Source organism: Populus trichocarpa, chromosome 1 (genome assembly GCF_000002775.5).
Source record: "Populus trichocarpa isolate Nisqually-1 chromosome 1, P.trichocarpa_v4.1, whole genome shotgun sequence".
NCBI classification, from domain to species: domain Eukaryota; kingdom Viridiplantae; phylum Streptophyta; class Magnoliopsida; order Malpighiales; family Salicaceae; genus Populus; species Populus trichocarpa.
This window is the reverse complement of record NC_037285.2, coordinates 10,730,677-10,751,574: the sequence shown is the minus strand read 5'-3', so window position 1 is coordinate 10,751,574 and position 20,898 is coordinate 10,730,677. Positions and strand designations below refer to the sequence as shown.

The following is a 20,898-nucleotide window of genomic DNA, read 5'->3' as shown; positions in this document are numbered from 1 at the left end:
TGTGTAGTCACCGCTCACAGCCAGTTTTAGTCTGTGACCAAATGTTTACTGACCGTACTAAATTTCACTGTCCAAAGATTTAGAAAGCTGGTTCTTTGAGTTGCATGCACTGACCGTATTATATTGTAGTCAGATTTAGAGTACAGTCAATGAGACATCTCATAGCAAGCTAATACTTGTTCTTTGCGTATTCTTTTATTTTTCTCTCTGTTTTGTTATTTGGGCCTTGGATTCTCGGAATCTGCTGTTTGTAATCCTTTTACAGGATCACAGATTCTGCATGGTTACAATTTGGATGTTTTTAACGGTGTTGATTTCTTCCCCTGTACTGCACCATATTGTGATCATGATTGGAATTTCTTGAGATATTAAGGGAGTTAATTTTTATAGGAAAATAATTTAACTTCAATCTAAAAAATTAACCTATCGTGACCGTTCATATTTTGATTAATTGTTTGAGTGCCAAATTCAAGTGGCGATGACAGGAATAAAATAGAGAACGAATAATAATTAGGACTAGACACATCATTGAATTGCTTCTCTTTCTAGTGAATCAGCTGATAAAAAGTTCTCTCTGATCAACAGGCGTGCGTCCCCATGGTCGTCTTGTCCTCGCTTCTCCCAGACGAAAACCTACTCTTCCTCTCCTTTCAGTACCCCTCCATTGTACGTACGAAGAGGAGCGTCTGCCTCTACCTGGCAGGAGAGGATTCTTGTACGTGCCTGGACTTTTCATGTATCTCACTCCTCCATTGCTGATGAATTTTCATTAGGGACCGGTTTTTGGTGTGGAATTAACTTCTCTTACAAGCCAACTTTTGCCCCCATTATATGCGTGGTATTGTGATCGAGGTGCTTCATGGGAGATCATTTTGATGGATCTCTCTTTTTTCTGATCAATAAATGAACTAGGAACCTTTATGTGAGAAATCTGTCAACAATAAATTCGTGAAAAAAACTTAACATGTAAATTAGATTTTCCAAGTCTCCGTCTAGACTTACCATTGATCTGAAAGCTTTGGAGACTCTCTAATACTTAAATGAACGACTATAAAAGAAATATAATATATATGGAATGGAATGCAAGAAAATTATATATGTTAAAAAATAATATAAATCATATCTTGAGACCTAACCTAATAATTTAAGCTATAGGGTTAAGATAGTTTTTTGACATGGTATCAAAGCCTTTGTGACCAAACGGTCACGAGTTTGAATCCCCTCATCCCTATTTATTTGATAAAAATTAAGCACAAGGTAATGTGAGTATGTGCAAGTTTCAAGACCAAGGGGCTTTCACTTGAAGGTGTGTGTTAGAGAATAATATAAATCATATCTTGAGACCTAACCTAATAGCTTAACCTATTGAGTTGAGATGGTTCTTTAACAGTATGTATTAAAAAGAAAAAGTCTATATGCTTTTTGGTAACTTTTATAACCTAAAATGGCATGCTAGCTTTGGCTAGCTTCAACTAGCTTTTATAGAACTTAATTGGCATTTATGACTTTTCATTGGTTTCTATAGCCTAGAATGGCATGTCTGGCTTTTATATCTAGGTTTTAACTGGCTTTTATGATGTAAAATGTAGGTTTATGTTGTCAGGTTTTTTATGGCTAAGTGGAGTTCTAGCCATGGATCATATATTTATTTTTGCCTCGTGACTAAGTGTATTTATGCATTGAATTATTTAAAGAAGAAAGAGATCATATCATTGGAAAATAAATTGGTACTTAACCTTGGTTACGGGGCTAGTAATCCATTTGAGGAAAAAATAATGCTTTGTCAATGTTATCTATACTTTTGTATAGAAAAAACCAATAGTTAGTCATGGTTGTTTGTTGATTGATGTGTTATGTCATAGTTATTGGTTCAAATATTGGTGATGGACAATATCATTGACATAGAAAATTACACTTACTCTGCATAGAAAAAGTCAAGTATGCGTAGAAAATAATATGTGCATGAGAAAGTTAATATGTGTTGCTATGAACCCAAAAAAATATATAAAATGGTGTGTCAGGTAGGATTGGATAGATCAAATCAACATCGAGTCTGAGATGAAATTTTATGCTGAAATCTCAACCTAAATGGCTGAAAAAATATTTTTTCTTATTTTAAATGTTACATTTGTGACCTTTGTTAACATGAGAGTTCTTCCATAAGGAATATGAGATTTTATCAAGTTCTAGTAGCAAACATTTTTATCTAAAAGATGAAAAGTACTTTGGAATCATAAAAAATTTACTATGGTTTCTTGTGTTTGAACCACTTTTCATAAGAGATGGGTATTATATAAAGTTTTTTTTTCTTGATGACAACTAATACCTCATCACATGTGGTGTTGAGAGGTGTGGTAAGGAGTTCAAAGAATGTCAGGCTATCACAAATATTCCTCTTGATGTTTTTTTTATACTATGGTAGGAGACTGATGGTGTTGTGAAGATTTTTTATATTTGAAAACAAGTGTGTCCTTATTTGGTGGCATTTTCTTCTTCTACTTGAATATGATTCTTCATTACTTGTTTTACATTAAGAAGAGTCATGTTAGGGAGTGTATATAGGCGTTCCCATGATAAATAGTTATAAACTCCATTGATTAAGACCTTAATGATAATTGTTTTAAGAAGATTTTTCACATTTAAAATTTCCTTATTAAATATATAAAGATAAGATTTGGTGCTTTCATCTTTTTATCAGGTGATGGAAAAAAGTTTAGCCATACTTTTTTTAGCTAGAATGTTAGTGCTAAAATGAGATAAGCTTCACCCATAGATCATAAAGGCAGATAATAGAGTTGAGTTCAAGGTTGTGATATTATACCCTAGTAGATTCGTAAAAAGTTATTGTAATATCCCACATCGGCAGGTGAGGACCTGGAGAGGGCCTTATATGAGCATGCTCACCTTGATTAGTAAGACGCGTTTTAGAGTCATGTGTGGCTGCTAAGAACGAATCTGTGAGGCCTCGTGGGCCAAAGCGGATAATATCTTGCTAGAGGGGTACAACACCCCACCCCACTAGCAATGACATAATCTTTGAAAAGATGAGTGTGTAATACCCCACCCCACTAGCAATGACATAATCTTTGAAAAGATGAGTGTGTAATACTTTATAATAAAATGGAGAGTCTTTATAATAAAGTAGAGAATCTCTCACTTGGTGAAATGATGTTCATTCTTAAGATCTTATCTTGTCTTGCATCAAAGTCTTTTTCATTAGGGAGCATGTGAGTGGGAATCATAAGAGGATTGATAGATATAGTCATGCTTGTGGCTAGGATCTCGTTTCGTGTCTAGGACTTTTCATTAAAGAGCACACGAGTGAGAGTTAAGGAAGGATTGATGAAGATGGCCAATAGCCATGCTTGTGGCTAGGGATCTGTGGAGGAGTGTTCTTCATGGTAAGAGTGATTTATTTACAGAGTTGAAGTGACATGCATAGTTTGTACATTATTTTTCTTATTTCTTCACGAAACTAGAGTTGTCTCTGTGCATCTAATGCATATAATAGAGTTGTGTGTTGATTTTTTTATTAATGGAATGGAAGAGAGCGTAGCTATTCTTGTATGACTAGAAAAATATTGTTAATCACTTGCACTTGATTAGTGAGTTGATGGCGATGTAAAAAAGTTTGAGTTGTTATGGTAAGGAGATTGGTTATTCTCTCTTGTTTTGGAGTGTTGTTAGCTATGAAAAATATTTTTAATGAGATGTGAAAAGAAAATGGATTAACTTTAATTTCGTTTTTCATAGACGATGTCACTGATAAAGTCATGAAAGAACTTCACATAGAAACTAGGTTTTTCATGATTGCATCCTGGGATGTTGGTATGATTGGGCTTGACTACGAGTCCATGAGATTTCTTGTAAAACAATTCCCCTTTTGGAATAAGGGGCCCTCCAATGCTTAAGTTAGCAAGTGTAAGAGGAGTTTAGTATGTATGAAATGAAATGTAAGAGAAATGTGTGAATGAAGATAAAGAGTCTATGACCTATGATATTCCTGGTTTTTTATGACTTAGAATGGTATGCTGCCTTCGTTTGACTTTTATGGTTTTTGGTTGGCTTTTATTTCGTGAAAATAGAATGAGCTAGCTTTTGTTTAGTTTTCCATAAATGACGTTATTAATGAAGTCATGAAAAAACTTCACATATAAATTGATTTTTCCATTGTTACATCTTGGGTTGTTGGTGTAACTAGACTTAAATGAGAGTCCACAAGATTTCCTATAAAATAATTTCTATATTGGAATAGGGTACTCTCCAATGCTTAAGTCATCAAGTGTAAGAAGGGTGTAGTGTGTATGAAACGAAATGAAAAGGAAATGAATGTATGAAGAGAAAGAAGTTTATGGCTTGTGACATATCTGACTTTGGCTTACTTTTATAGCTTAAAATGACACTTTTATGGTTTTTGATTGGCTTTTATGGCCTGGCTGTTATGTTTGCCTTTTTTATTTGTAACGTTTTCAATAGTTAAGTGGAGCTCTAGACAAGGGTTAAATCTTTATTTTACCTGGTGATTGATTGCATTCAAGCCTTGAAATTCCTTTACTGGGAAGGAGATCATATAATTGATAGAGAAATTAATGCTAAACTTTGGTTGTGTAGTTGGTCATAAATTGGAGAGAAAAATAGCTCTTTGTTAGTTTTATCCATGCCTTTTATATAGGGAAAAACTATTGGTTAGTCATGGTTGCTCGTTGATTAATGTGTCATGTCATGGTTGTTGGTTAGAATATTGGTGATGAATAATGTTATTGATGTAAAAAATAGTGTATGGTCTGCATAGAAAAAGTCATGTGTAAGTAGAAAAAAATATTTATATGACATAATTTATCTACGCAACTCATGAAAACCTAAAAAAAAAGAGCATAAAAGGGTATGTCAGACAGAATTACATAGACTAGATCATTACTCAATCTAGGATGAAATTGTAGGCTCAAAAGCCTATTTAGTATTGTGGTAGCGGTTATTTTTTAAAATGTTTTTTACTTTGAAATGTATCGAAATAATTATTTTTTATTTTTAAAAATTTATTTTTGATATGAGCACATCAAAACAATACGAAACACAAAAAAAAATTAATTTGAAATAAAAAAATTAAAATAAATAAATTATTTTAAAAATATTTTTAAAACGTATAGAATTTTAAAAATTGATTTTGGCTAGAAAGCTAGAAAAAATAATTTTTTAAAAAAATTAAAGAGTTAGAATAAAGCCCTTTTCAGAAAGCACCAGAAAAGGTTCACATACGATTTGAGTTTAGAATCATTGGATCACATGCTACTAGTGGTACGCACGTCACCTACGAGCTAGCAGCCTAGAATAAGCTTTTATTGAGTCATTAGTAAATCGCAACAACATATGCAACACCTTTTAACACATTCCAAACTGTATAATTTATCCATTTTGATGAATCAATGTCAGTAATTTACGTTTCTCGATGTTCATATATATATATATATATATATATATATATATATGAGTGTGTATTTTTTTTAAACCATCAGAATCAGGATTCTTCGAGCCAATTTTAACATAATCAATTACATTTCTTTGATAATTTTAAATTATGAGATAATAAGATTATTGATGGGTTTCTCAGGAATAATCTTGAATTGATGAAGTTACTCTTCTCATGGGAAAACAACATCCATGCAATCAAGTTACTATGTGATCTCAAGTTCAAGCTATGTGGTTGTTTATATGATAGTCACTGGAGGCTTATATAGTCGTTAACTTCAGAACCCATGAGATTAGTCAAGGTACGCGCAAGCTGACCCAGATACCCACATTAAACTAAAAAAAAAAAAAAATTATTTTAAAAAGTTTAACTCAACTGGTCAGGTTCTGAATTTAATTTTTAAAAATCACTAGTTTGAGTTTCATAAATCTCAGAATTACTAAAAATTTATATAATTATTAATTTTAAAATATATAAAATTAGTTAAAATATGTATATCTGAACACCCATGTTATTTAAAAAATAAATATATCAACTGAGCTTGCAGCTCCGTAAGTCTCGCACTCAAGTATTTTTTTTATATATATAAATAATGTTCAAATATATTCTTCAAAGATGTTGCATCAGAATCCAAGTAAAAGATTTCTTTTCCTCGGAACTATGAATCGAAGGGACCAAGTACCTCAGTCTTCCATTTCAGCAGGGAATATCAAGTCAACTTATAACAGATGTATGGCCATGGATTGCAGAGAGTTACAGTGCATTCATTGTTTAGGAGTAAAAACCTTGGTACTTCGACAGGGACGAATCACCACCCATGTCTTAGCTTAGATTACTTAGGTTTCCCGCGCTTCGGAACCGGCCAAATCAAGAAAACGTTGAATGTAAAAAACTATCTTTGAGATTTAGCTACATCGTGGATTAAATATTTTTATATTTTATAAAAAATTATATATATAAAAAATTTTAATGTATTTTTGTAACTCAAAAAATATAACAAATTAAAAATTGTATGTAAATATAGAATCAAATAAATTAAAAATTATATATATTAATAAATAAATAAATAATTATTAATTAATAATACCTAAAAACAAAACTTTAAAAACCAAGAGATATATATATAGATCAAGATATTTAATATTAAAAAATAAAATATTAAATTGATTGAGTAAAATAAAAAGGAAAAAAAATAACATGTAAGATTATACATATTAAAAATATTATCTGAAAATAAATATTTTTTTATTTTCAAAAACAAAGTTTATCTATATAAAAGATAAAAATAAAACCATAGATAAACCAGAAAAATCTCTCCAAAAATTAAACACATAATAAAAAAATCAATATTATTTAAAAGAGACTATCTGAACAAAATAAAATAAAAAAGGTTATGTCTATCTTTTGAGTTTCTAGTTTTTTAATTGGACATGTTACTTTATTTTTTTTAATTATATTTTTTAAAGTTATATTTTCATGGCAACCATGTCAAATTCAAAATGCTTAGGTCTGACAGTCATGCTAATAATAAACAACATGTAGTCATGCTAGTAATAAACAACATGTTGTTTGTCGAGATAGACAACATGTCGCTTATTTTGCAACTAAAATTAATCTTTTTTATAGCTAAAATTTATTTTAATTAAGACTTTATCTCTTTCAAATGTGAGAAAAGTTACCATGGTTATTTTATTTTAGTATTTTCGGGAGATATTCAGACAACTTTGGCTAATCATTAATTATTTGATGAGTGCAGAATGAAAGTTTTGAATTTGGATAAAAATAAAGAAATGGACTCGCTAAATTTTTTTAAAAAAAAAAACTAAAAGAGATTAGATAAACATTATAGGTTGGGAGTGCTTTTATTATAGACTTAAATAGTGTTAATCGCGCAAAACTTTATTCATTATAAAAAAAAAAAAAAAGTTTTGTTCAGTTGTATCCATCGTATTTTCTCATCTCTTTTGGAAACTTGTAGTCTCTGATTCTTTTTATAGATGAATAGGGAACCCTTTTTTTTTTTTTAACGATGATATGGCCTCTTCTCTGCCACACTTTCCAATTCTTTTTCCAACTCTTCTCCACCTAAAAGTGTGTGTTTTTATTCAATCAGTTTTTCTAAGAACAAACCTGCAGATAAGAGAGAATTAAGTGAGGCACATCAGAGGTATGGACTGGCCTAGCGAGAGAATAGACATACGAATGAGGAGAGAATTAAGTGAGGCACATCGGAGGTATGGACTGGCCTAGCGAGAGATGGTTTGGTTGGCGAGGATTTGAAGAGCTAAGCCTTTGTTTCTCTCTCTCTACTTCTGTTCTCTACACCCTTTCTGGATTATGAGTTTCTTTTACCTAAGAATTCTAATTGCCCTTACTGGCTGATGTCTTTTCTTTGATTTTTTTACTCACACCCTGGTTAGATTAGGTGTCGTGTTCTTTGGGTTGCAAATTAGATAACACTGTTAATGTTATTTTTTAAAGTATTATTTATTTAAAAATATTTAAAAAAAATTATTTTTATATCCATATATTAAAATAATTTAAAAATATATAAAAAAATAATGATCTTGTGCCAAAAGATTTACACTTGATCACCTTATGCCAAGCCATTTACAGAAACCATCTTTTATTGTTGTCCCTTGCATTCTAATTATTTTTTGTTTTCTAATTATCCTTTATTTTAAAATATACCTTCGAATTAAACTAGTAAATTATTAGCACATAGCAATGAAAAATATGCATGTTATTCTTATAAAACAAGAATTTAATGATGTATCATGTTAATTAGATTGAGATTCTCTCATATACTTTAATCTAAACTTTAAAAATAAATGGATGATAAAGAACATGAGATGTTTATTAATTAATATATAAAATAATTAAATTACTTTTCTAAAACTTAAACTTAATGAACAAGAGGAAGTGAATCTTCTTAAAAAGAACTTTTTATTAGAACAATATTTTGTTATTTTTTTGGTTTTTTTAATTTATTTTATTTTTAATTTTATCTTTCAATATTAATTAGCTTTACTAGGATTTGAATTCATAATTTATTTTGATTTATTTTTTATAGTGTTATTTTGGTCTCATAAATCAAGTTGTAGGTTTGACATATTAATTTAGGTTGATTCATGTTTTTTTTCTTTTTTTAATTGATTTTTTTAAGTTTCATCCTTCAACATTAATTGATTGAAAATCTAGCTTCATAATTTATTTTAATTTTCTTTTAATGAATTATCACGGTCTTATGATATGAGTTAAGAATTTGACTAGTTAACAAAGAATGACCTAAATTGATCCAATATATTGTTGTCTAAATATTAAAATTTTTAAGTTAAATTATATTTTCATCAATCATTCAGATTATATTTAGACACTTCAAATTGATTGGATCAACCCCACATGTTAAGTGATTAAAAACTCACTTATATTTGCACACTGGATTGCTACAGTGCTCTATAATATGTGGAAATCAACAATGCAAAATCTAGGTGCACCGAATTACAATATTATCCCTTAATTTTATAATTTTTTACAATATGGTCCTTTAATTTTGCAATTTTCTTATATTTGGTTCTTCTAGTTTTTATATTTATGATTTGGTCCCAAACTTCATTTTGAGTATGTTTCAGTCTCTGAATGTTGAGAGAAAAGTGAGAAACTCACCATGAAAAAGAGAGGAGAAAGAAAGGAATTGGCCAACTATATTTTGCTTTAAAAAAAACCTTGTTCCTGGTGTTAATGAATTCGTCTTAGAGGGGGAGTTCAATGGAGATAATTTTACTCTTTAATAATGCAAAAAAAATTGATTGAGGCTCAAAAATATTTCTTTTATTCAATTTGATTTTGAGTTTTTTTACCAATCAAAGGGTGTCTTGGAATAGAAAATCACTTTCTTTAGATTTTTATGATTTTAGGTTAAATGATTGAAATTTAGGCTTTTTAAGGTTTAAATGACCTAGACTTTGATTTTCTAAACATCAAAAGTGGTCTTAATTTGTTACAATGGGTGGCACTTCATCTACCTATATAGATTATATACCATCTCATCTGTTTCAAAAATAATATATAGAAGGTAGACAACACATCTTTTATTAGTGTATATGCCCTATAGCTAATAAATTGATTAAACATGACACTGATTTTGTTCATATAAAGATATATTTATTATTAATAAATGTTTTTTTTTCTTTAATATTCATTTATGTTTGAATAACAAATCTAATATTTGATTAGTGAATTTAGAGTAAAGATAAAGTTCATAGAATAAAAATATTTTGCAAGGAAAATTATAAAGTTGTTATAATTATGAGATTTTTATTGTATTAAAGCTTTATTCCTATATATTCATAGTCAACACTATATTAATACAGGATAATAAATCAATCCCTCAAGACTAGCACATTTTATGTTTTTTTCTTTATGAAAGAAAACAGTTGTTCTAATAAACTGAGTTATAAGGGATACCTAGAACTAATATGTAGGTACTTGTCAGATGACATGCATACTAAATTAACTCGCATGAGAATTTTATATGGAGAAATCACATATGTCTATAAGAAGGCTCATAGGTATAACATGAACTATATAAAGGTATTTAAATAATTAAACGAAGATTCATCATCCTATGTGAATTATATAAAAAAAATATTCAACATGTTCTTAAATAGTATTAATTGTAAAATTTTTGTTTAAGGTGTAACAAGATTTAAAAAGAGTTTCAAATATTATTCAAAAAACTAACAACTATGATTTTGAGAACAAACATAATTTAATAAAATAGACAACTATGATTTCATTGAAACTTGTGTTTTACATTATAATAAGTTTTATTATAAAATATATGCTTCTATTTAAAAAATATGTTTTCATTAAAATAAAAATAAAAACTAAATGAATAGAGAAAGAGGAGTTTTTCCTTAATAAATGCATTTTCCTCCTAAATTTAAATGATTAGAACTCTTACAAATTTTGATTTTAATTACTTAAAGTTTTGTTAAAAAACCACATTACTAATAAAGAAAGAAATATTTCATAAAAAATGTGTATATATATAAGAAAATAGGGGAATTGGCTCACATAATACATTTTTTCTTCATAATTTAAATCTTTTAAACTCTTTTAAATATTTATTTTTATTATCACATAATTATCTATAAATTAGCTTTGAAATAATTCTTCACTCTTTCCTCCATTCCATAGTTTATTGCACCTATCTTATATTTAACTAGCTGGACTATCTGCAACCTATATTTTATATGTATCTATCTTTTATTTTTTTAATGAGATGATGGGATGTTGGTTCATTTAAAAATATTATAATCCTGTCCACTAGCATCCTAAATCTGTCATCGAGTGTTGAGTATCCCATGTCTATTTATGAGGGTCTTGGATCTATCTACGAGTTGGAATGATATTGATCTTCCTTATATGTATATGAATATTACAAACCTTTCATCAAATTAGACGAGTTAAGTTGATGCTCCAAACTTTTTTATAAGTGATTCAAACTTTTTTATGAGCTGAAATGATTATTAGATAGAGTTATATGTTATAAGTATTATGAATAAATATATTATTTAATTTTAATAAAATATTATGTTATATTAATTATCGGTATAATTTTGTTATTTGTGATTAAAGATGTATTGTCAATTGTATTTTAATATTAAAAAATTAATTATTTGAATGGTACAAATTGTTGTTTTTTTAGGCAAGGAGTTAAGAAAAAATTATCCTAGAACGCTGCTGTTAAAAAAATCACAAATATTATCTGTGATCAAATATATTAGATTCTTATATATATATATATATATATATATATATATATATATATATTAACTATGTTATTTTACTAAAATATTTTTTAAAATGCGATAAGTTACCGAAAGAGTCATGGTTCCTCATCCTGCAAATATCTCACGATCAAATCCCAGCCTTACAATCTCTCTCTACGAGCATTTCATGGTTTCCAACTAATCGCACCATGCCACCTAAGCTAGATACCATACGTAAGAGATCCCCTCTCCTTACATCAGCTAGACATGCGGGCCTCGCATGTCCTCATTTACCAAAACCATTTCCTTAATCAAAATTTCTCTCTTAAAATATTGTTTTTAAAGGAACTTATTGTGTGTTAAAACAGTTTTTTTTAGTTTTTTTTCCTTCTCAATTTTTTTAATAAAAACTTGAAAAATGTATTCGTTTGCTAAAAAAAAATGAATTTTTATAATAAGAAATACAATAAAACTACAACTATTTTTTTTATAAAAATCAAAAGCATAATTTATGAATATTTTATATTTGTGAAAATCGAATTATATAATATTAATTCTATTTTATTTAAATTAGAAATTATAATGAAAATTTTATATCGTTAACTAATTTTTATGTTAGATTTATAATAAAAAAGTAAATTTAATTAAATATGAGAAAATATATAATTTTTCTATTAAATATATGAAACCAACTAAACATAAAAAAATATTTTAAATATTTTTTATTGATAAAAGTACTTGTATATAAAGAAAGAAAATGTATTGATCATGTTTTTTTTTTCATTTGAAAATAATGTGAAAAATTTATATTGAAAAACTATAGAGAACCTTTAAAATGCGTTTTTCAAACTCAATATAATTTAAAAAAACTAGAAAACTATATATTTTTTTAATTTTCAAGATGAAGAAATATTGTATCTAAAAATTAAGTTCTAATTTCCCTTTTTTTATTTTATTTTTTTATGAATTGGAGTATTATTTTGTTTCTAAACAGTTACTTAACTATTTTATTCACCGATTACAATTATATCTATCATACGATCTAAATAGAAATAGACCAAACTATTTTAAATAGTACTTTATAACATAAATAAAATAATTGCAATTGTATATTCATTCATGTTTATAATTAGGATATTGATAATAACATTTTAAAAATTTTCAAGTCATCCTAATTATATTATACTTTCATTTAAAAACAAAATTAGTTTGGATTGAAATATAAATTAATTTAAATATATCTATTATTATTAAATAAAAAATTAACCAATTAATTTTCATTTTTTAATATAATAAAATGATATTCTTGGGTCTATATATATTTATGTTAGTGTTTGATTATTATATCATAAATAAAAAAAAAGAGTAAAATTATTTTTTGTGCTTGAAAATATAAAAAATTATTTCAAAATTATAATGTTTTAGTTAAACATATATTTATTTTTTTATATTTATTAAGGTACGACGACAAAGCTTTTGTAATCATGAAGGGCGTAAATTTTTGTAGTCTACAACTGGTAAAAGAATTTGATCCTTTATAAAAAAAAAACTAGAAAAGAAAAAAAGAATTTTAACGTGATGGTCAACAAGTTTAATTTGTTTTTTTTTTATTCAACGACACAAAAGTAACTCATTATCCTCCGTGGATACACCTTAACCGTTGGGTAACGTCGGAATTTGACGGCGTCAAGTCGCGTCTCTCTTATATAAATACGAGGATTCCCAGTTGTTCCTTTCCCTTGTCTGTAAGTTTCTCATTTTGAATACTCACGCAAGATTAGTTGAAACGTACTAAATCCGGGAGGGAAGCTCCAAATCCGACACATTTCGCCGATATATCATTTCACTCTTTTAGCAAGCAACCCAGCTATTATTATATAGCAAGAAAGAGTGTTTTTTTTTTTTTTTGAGTTAACACTAAATCATCAGCGAAATTAGAGGGATTACGGGTGGTGGCAGTGAATAGAAAATTGATTACAAGGATTTTATGCTATCTCTTTGTAATCTGTTAAAAAAGGAAGAGATTCAAGGTGAGCCAAAAAGATTGCTGTTTTCTATATTGGTTTTGTCTATCTCATTTGCAAGAACTTGGAGGAGCAGCTGCTAACTCTCACAAACAACAGAAAATCGGTTTTTATGAGATAAGAGGTTGATGAAGGTAAGAATTTTTATTTCGTTTTTATCTGGGTTTTTTTCCTTCACTGGCCCACTACCAAAAGCATAGCATTTTTATTTTTTATTTCCTTACCTCGTTTTAAAGATTTATGATTCGTATATTCTGAGCAAGTAGTTTCATCATCGAGTAGTTGGATGTCTTTTAATTCCTCATATTTTCCTTTTTTGGTTTTTCGTTTTGAACTTTCTTAGCAACCAAACAGAGCACGACTTTACTATTTGTATTTCTTGTCTCTCTCTCTCTGTAAGTCGCTTGCTTTTTTGGTGATTTAGACTCAAACCCATCCATTTTAGTCCTAGAAGAAATCTCCAATCGTGCTGCTATTATTCTTCAAGAACCATTTCCATGTGGCTTTGCTTGTCGTATATGCTTTTTTCTCTTTCTGTGCTATTTGTTTTTCGTTAGGTAGTATAGAATTTGACTGATTTAATGTTGTTTTATTGCAGTTTATATGGTGAAATTTGAAAGGAGCTGAGAGTAACAGAGATAGATTTGAAAGAAAGCAAGAGTATTATATCTATCCGGGAACAAAAGCACTGATCAAGATTTATGAAGACCAGTACTTGTATAAAGTAGACAGCTAAGAACAACAGCAGCAGCAGTCGAGTGTTTTATTTTTCGGGGGGAGGGTCATCTTGCTTTGGGTAAGTCGTTTTCAGAATAATAACGATGCAGTTCTTCATTTCTATTTTTTATTTTTTTTTCTTTCTCATGTTTTAGGAGGGCATGAAAACAAATATCGACGTTGCTCACTCTTCCCTTCTTAAATATTCCTTGTCTCCCTGTCTATTCAACTACCGCTTTCATCATTCCTACACACTACATTTCTTTTTGGTTTTCTTTTTCTTTTTATCAATCTCTTCTGCACGAGTTGATTGACCCTTCATATTGCTTTCTGAGTTTTTCTTTTGATCTCTCAGAGATTATATATATTATCGATGGGCGTTGCTGTCTAGTTCATATGATTCACTGCTCTCTGGTTTTTTTTATTTTTAAAAAAAGGGCATGTCAGAAACTTCGTCATACACAAACTTGATTCTTTATTAGATTAGACCACTTTCAAATGGGGCTACGTCCCCATTTTGTTTTCCTTGTCCATTCTTGACTCACTGTTTTATCCCAACATTTTCCTTCTTTCTATTTTGTTTTAGTTTCTCCGATCCCGAGCCTCCCTTTATCTTTTTGGCCTTTTGTCCCCCCCCCCCCCCCCCCAAAAAAAACGCATCGTTTTCCTTAAAACTTGAGAACAAAAATCAAATCTTTAAATTCTTTCTTCACTTCATTTGATTTGCAAGTCTCCATGATTAGTTTGTCGTTTTTCCCTTTGGTTTCTGGGTATCTAATTCATTCGGATTGCAATGGTTTGTGTGTTTCTCATTGTTTTTTCTTTTTTGGTCTTAAACCTGGCGGTCCTTTTCTTTTTATTTTTTTCCCTATCTGCCTCTCCTTAAATAAATAGTAACATATGCAGTAATATACACTGAAGTTAGGGCCCATATAAGGCAAGTGTGCTTCTTCAAATATGGATATTAGAATGTTCTAATATCTGATCAATTTGACCTCATATTCCCTTCACACAACCCCCCCTTCATGGCTGTAATGGTAATTTGACTGTTGCTCTATCCAATCAAATACCACTGTCTTTCTTGGACAGAGTAGCTCATACACCCACTTGGAGTCTTGCCAGTTGCCGTAGACGAAATCTGTAGATTTTTGCTATTGAAGGTGGAAGGAAACTGCCATGTGAAATAGTTAAAAACCACTGATGTTAAAAAATGCAGCTACAGTTGATGTTGATTTGATGATCACATGCTGTAAATCTGTGATTTTTATTAAAGATTCTGGTCAAACGCAGTGCCAACATCATTTTCACTTTGTTTCTGAAAACAGTAATAAAGCAAGAAACAAAGGCGATAGATTTAGAAATCATTGTCAGCATAATAACAAGTGAATATTATATCATTTGCAGGGTTAAGAACTAAAAATAAAAGCTAAAGAGGAGAGAAGATGTTTACGTGCATAGCGTGCACCAAGCCAGCGGCGGAGGATGGACGAGGAGAAGAAGGAGGAGCGCGTGGAAGTGGCACCCCAAGTACAAAAGAAGCCGTCAAAAGCCTCACTTCACAGGTTCAAATTACTCTTATCCCTTACCTCCTCAACATTATTATTTTAAAGGCTAAATTTCATTTTTATCTCTATAAATCCACCGATTTCCCACCTATGTTCCTACAATTTAAGATTTTCCAATGTTCTTTCTCTGGTTTTTAAAAGTTTCAATGTTGTCTTCCGTAGTTTAAGGTCCGTAGAGTTTAATGTCGGTTTAGACATTGTAATCTAACAATGAATTTAATAATTTAATAATTTTTTATTTTAAATTATATTTTTAATATTTTTAGATTATTTTAATATTAAAAATAAAATTTTAAAAAATAAAAAATATTATTTTAATACATTAAAGTAACTTTTACAACATTCCCAAAAAATTCCTTAATTAGCTAGGAAAGTTTCAGTTTTCTGAAATCAATTTCCACTAACATGCATGAAAACAAAACAAAATAATTGGTTTATTATTAGATGTTATTAGCTATTTATGGTGTGTTTGAAAGTATGATTGTGTTTGTTTTTTAAAGTATTTTTCACTTATAAATATATTAAAATAATATTTTTTTATTTTTTAAAAATTATTTTTAATATTAGTACACTAAAACGATTTAAAAATACTAAAAAAATATAAATATAAAAAAAATCAAAATTTTTAAAAATACGGTTTGAACTAAATTCCCAAACGGTATTTTAATGATAAGGATAAAACTTGAAACTTTTCATTAACTACAGAATTAATGTTGAAAAATCTTAAACCATAAGATACAAATTCTGTAAGTCAAAAACCATAGTTTATAATTATAATAATTATAGACTTTCACACTCTATAGATGGTGTCTCATGTGCTTGCTTTTATTTTCTCTTTTCCTTATTTACGTAAAGAAACAATATTATAAGTTGTGATTGATATAGTGGGGTCCAAGTGTGAGAAGGGGAAGGGACCATCTTTTCCTTCTTTTTTTTTTTTTTTTTTGGCATCTTTCACGTTTACACATGGCTGTCTACGGTCTCCTCATACTATCAAAATTTAGTATTTTAGGTATAGTAAAATATAAATATTGCTTGCTGACTTGGAGACACACCCTTCCAGTTCATCTCTTTCTTGCTCCTTTTTTTTTAAAATTTGAATTTGGCAAATTATTTCCAATAAGACTGCCATTATTATTATTATTATTAAAACAGATTTTCATAACTGTAAAACCCTATTCCACTTTATGGAGCTATGGGCTGGTTGAACCTCTGCAGACCTTGTACCTCCTCCACAGCAGCTGTCAGAATTGAAAACTCAAAAGCAGTGTTTCAGTAAAATGACAACATCGCCAAGTCTCTCATAGAGAATCTCACAGGACTGTAATGTAAGGCTTTGTTTAGAGTGGGAGCTACCCCACCGGACCACGTTTTATAGCTTGGTAGCGGTGACATCACTTTCACCACTAATCCATCTAGTAGTATGTAAGAGGCTAGCTCATACCATTGGGTTCTTGTTGAGACCTTTTGTACTAGCAGCAGATGATATTCTAGTTCTAGTTTAGAAGTCAAATGATTCTAGGAATTTTGGGTTGACCCACTGCCAACACACTTTCAAGTTCTTTTTTTTGAAAAAAAACCTGAAATGCTCTCTGAACAATGAAGTTAAATTTTTAAAAATACCCATGACATTGTACTGGCCATGTTTGCCATGGAATACGAAAATGAAAGACAGCATAATAACCAGCATATTTTCCCACATTGAGCAGCAGTGGGGATCTTTAGGAAAAGATTGATGATATTTACGAAAAGACACTTAGATGTCTTTGATCTGACCCACCATTGAATTCTTGTCGTTCCACTGTAACTCAAAAGTTGGATATATATCATATAATAGTATGGATAAAGGAAGAATCTGCCTGCTCTGTTAATGGGCAGTGAAATGAGGCCAGCGTCCATTAGTGTGCAGCACAAAAGTACATAATCATTTCAGATTGTGCAAGACCATTAGAGTTGGCTCCTGTTCTTACCTTGCAGTATTCACCACTGCAGATTTTTTTGTGTGTAAAAACTCCGTTTTCCGCTTTCTGCCCGTGTCTGCCTCCTATCCACAAGTACAGGCCAGTTAACGTTTATTCATCCAATGAGATGGTTCAGCGTCCCCTTTGCAGGCATCTTCTGTGATGGGCAGTATACTTCATTTCGCAACGAAGGCACCTTGTTCAAATGAGAAATATTTGCTGTGGGCTTGCTTGCAAATTGCTCCTTCATGCTTGCTCTGGCCACCATAAGTTGCAACATCAAGTCTTGCACCGCCAAATATAATATCTATTTCAACGAACAGGAACACACACACACACACAGATGTGTGTGTGTGTGTGTGTGTATGCATATGCGCGTTAGAGTCCTTGATTGTGCTAAGTAGGCAGAAAGGTCTTTTGCTGCCATTTCTATTGAGGCATTAGACTTTTTACTGTAAGGAGTAGCAATACCTTAGGATTTCATTTCTTCTCTGATGAAATTGCCGACTAATTGCTGGCATGGTTAATTGGTTTCACAAGGGACTTTCTGTTGTGTCTTTCCTGAGACTCAATGTTCACAACAGAAACAGGCACCAGCTACTATATCTGTAAATCAGATTCAACCCCTCTGATGTGTCTGTTTTTATTCTGATCTTTTGCCAAATGTTTTAGAGTATCTGTGCAGATGCATCATTATCTTAGCATTTTATGACTGTCTATACAAAGCAACCTGGTGCTTTCTTTAGGCAGAGTTATATTCAGGATTTATCTATGTGCAGCAAACATATTAAAATATAAAATGATTTTAAATTGCCCATCCTTTTCGTTACCTCCCTTAAGTTTTGTTCCATCGCAATTTTTATTTCTGTATTGAAAACTTTATTGCGCAACTTCCAAATATTTCAATTTCTTTTTTGGAATGATATAGTTCTTTTGCAATTCTAATCAACCACGCATTTCAATAATGTTCAGATCAAGGATATGGCACTAAAAATGTCTGGTGCTTATAAGCAATGCAAGCCCTGCACAGGTCCCAGCAGCTACAAGAAAGGACAGCGACCTTACCCTGACTTCGATGCAGCTTCAGAAGGGGTTCCATACCCCTATTTTGGAGGTGGAAGCTCAAGCTCAACCCCTGCATGGGATTTTACCACTCCCAGTCACCATCGAGGTGCCAGAGCTGAATCTAGATTTACTTCATTGTACGGTGGTGACCGGACCCCTGGACGAGCAGAGTCTATCTCAGCACAGTCTTGTGATGTGGTGCTGGAGAATGATGATGAGCCCAAGGAATGGATGGCACAGGTGGAGCCAGGCGTTCACATTACTTTTGTGTCTCTCCCTAATGGAGGAAATGATCTAAAGCGTATTCGCTTCAGGTGTGTTTCAGTTATCTTTAACAATCTGTCTTTTAGCTCCAAACAGATAAAAATGAACTACAAAAAAAATTAGAGAATCCTTGTAATAGGGTTTTGCAAGTGAACAGAAAAGAAATTACAATAGCTTAAGTTGGCTTGTGTAAGCGCAAACTGATATTACTCAGGCATTTGGGTTTTGAAGCCGGGAGATGTTTAATAAATGGCAAGCTCAGCGATGGTGGGGCGAGAACTACGACAGAATCATGGAGCTCTATAATGTCCAGAGATTTAATCAGCAAGCACTTCACACTCCCCCAAGGTGCGAGGATGAGGTAAATCTCTTCTATCTTATCTTGCTGCTTAAAAGATTCTCTAGAAATAGTATATCAAGGTTTTGAGTCAAAACGATTCCATTCCAGTTTATTTGATCATGGAATGTTTTTTCATAATCATGTTTAAGCCTTTACCATTCCAAAGCACTGAAGGTTGACATTTCCTTTACCTTCCTTGTAAAGCTTTAATGAGCTTATTATGTATTCATCAGACTTTCCTCCTCATTGCTATCAACTTGAAACAGCTGATACGACGTTGGAAAATAAATGTCATTCCAGAACTGAAATTGAAAGATAGTTTTGGACACGTTATTGCAACAAATGCCTGTTTCATGCTTTCCCTCTTCTTTTTATCCAACTAAGAAAATATCCTTTTGTTTTTTCACACCACTACTTCTATCTATTGAAACTCCTCGTTATCTTAAAAAAAACTCCACATCTTGAAAATTTTACTGACAGATAATTGTTTTTTAAATCAGCAAAGAGATTCTTCCTACTCAAGGATGGAATCTGCAAGGGAAAGCCCTATGGCTCCATCGTTTACTCCAAGAAACTACTATAAACCTTCTGGAAGTAAAGGCTATTTCCCACCTGACACTATGGATCAAGGTGGCAACCAGCGCTACCACCCTGGTTCAAGTGGCTATATGGGACCAAAAGGCGAGGCATCTTCAATAGATGCATCACGGACGACAACATCATCGAGGGATGAGCCTTCTATTTCAGTTAGCAATGCCAGCGACGTGGAGGCAGAATGGGTTGAGCAAGATGAACCAGGGGTTTACATCACTATCAGACAATTAGCTGATGGCACTAGGGAGCTCAGGCGTGTCAGATTCAGGTAATGGAAATCCTTGATTATTCACATCTCATGCTGCATCTTTTTTGGTGGCTGAAACTATTGAAGGAAAACTTCACTTACATGAGCACCACCAGAAGCATATACAACATGAAAAATAAGATTTAAAAATGGATTTATTGCTTGTTAAAATAAAAACTATTTTCATATGAAAAATGTTCTTCTGCCTTTCCTTTTTAGATGGTGGTATGATTTTGTTTTCATTGGATGGCGGTATACTTCTTGTTAACCAAGTTTGATGGCTCTACCTTACATAACGATTATATTTCGTTGACATTTTGTCTTTCTATTTGATGTTCACAGCCGAGAACAATTCGGAGAAGTGCACGCGAAGTCATGGTGGGAACAGAATAGAGAAAGAATACAAGCTCAATATCTATAAAGGATGATTTTACATAACCTAAATTGCTGTCTAGTAAGGAATTCAGGGTGCAGCTGGATATCCTCTCCACCCCCTAAAGAAAAACAAAACTCATATTCAGTTTTGTTTTTCACGGATGCTTTTCAAGTCTTTACAGAGAAATGGACTTGCCACCACCTTGGATGGTTATACCACTGAACTAACGCTATTTCTTCACTCTAAGAACCAAATCATATTGTACCATCACTTGTGGTGACGAATTCATTTTTTGTAAGGGCACATTTCCCTTTGGATGTCCTAATGTGCCCAATTTTTGTCTCTACTGCTGTCCTGATTACAAATTAAGCACACCATTTAATTTTTAGGGTCTCCTTCGATTTCTCCCTCCTGGAAGACTAGTACTAGTCTTTGGGCTTTTCTGGGGTTGTTCGACTCTCAAATCACTTATCAGAGTTTTGTTCTCTGCAACACACTGTT

The 20,898-nt window shown here is 31.1% G+C and overlaps 1 protein-coding gene across 1 annotated transcript; it reads left to right on the top strand.

Annotated features, from left to right (window-relative positions):
* The first annotated feature begins 12,976 nt into the window (after nucleotides 1–12,976).
* Nucleotides 12,977–20,792, top strand: LOC18094075 (protein BREVIS RADIX). The gene is made up of 7 exons (XM_024600369.2): nucleotides 12,977–13,402; nucleotides 13,867–14,064; nucleotides 15,390–15,547; nucleotides 18,484–18,890; nucleotides 19,072–19,201; nucleotides 19,681–20,042; nucleotides 20,364–20,792. Exons 3-7 carry the CDS (start codon nucleotides 15,428–15,430, stop codon nucleotides 20,440–20,442), a joined length of 1,098 nt encoding a protein of 365 aa, XP_024456137.1. The 5' UTR covers nucleotides 12,977–13,402; nucleotides 13,867–14,064; nucleotides 15,390–15,427; the 3' UTR covers nucleotides 20,443–20,792.
* Nucleotides 20,793–20,898: the final 106 nt, after the last annotated feature.

Excerpts from the sequence above, each read along its gene's own strand:
- LOC18094075 (XM_024600369.2), top strand. The coding sequence starts at position 15,428 with ATGTTTACGTGCATAGCGTGCACCAAGCCAGCGGCGGAGGATGGACGA. Across the intron at positions 15,548-18,483 it reads TCAAAAGCCTCACTTCACAG|ATCAAGGATATGGCACTAAA; the intron begins GTTCAAATTACT and ends AATAATGTTCAG. Across the intron at positions 20,043-20,363 it reads CTCAGGCGTGTCAGATTCAG|CCGAGAACAATTCGGAGAAG; the intron begins GTAATGGAAATC and ends TGATGTTCACAG.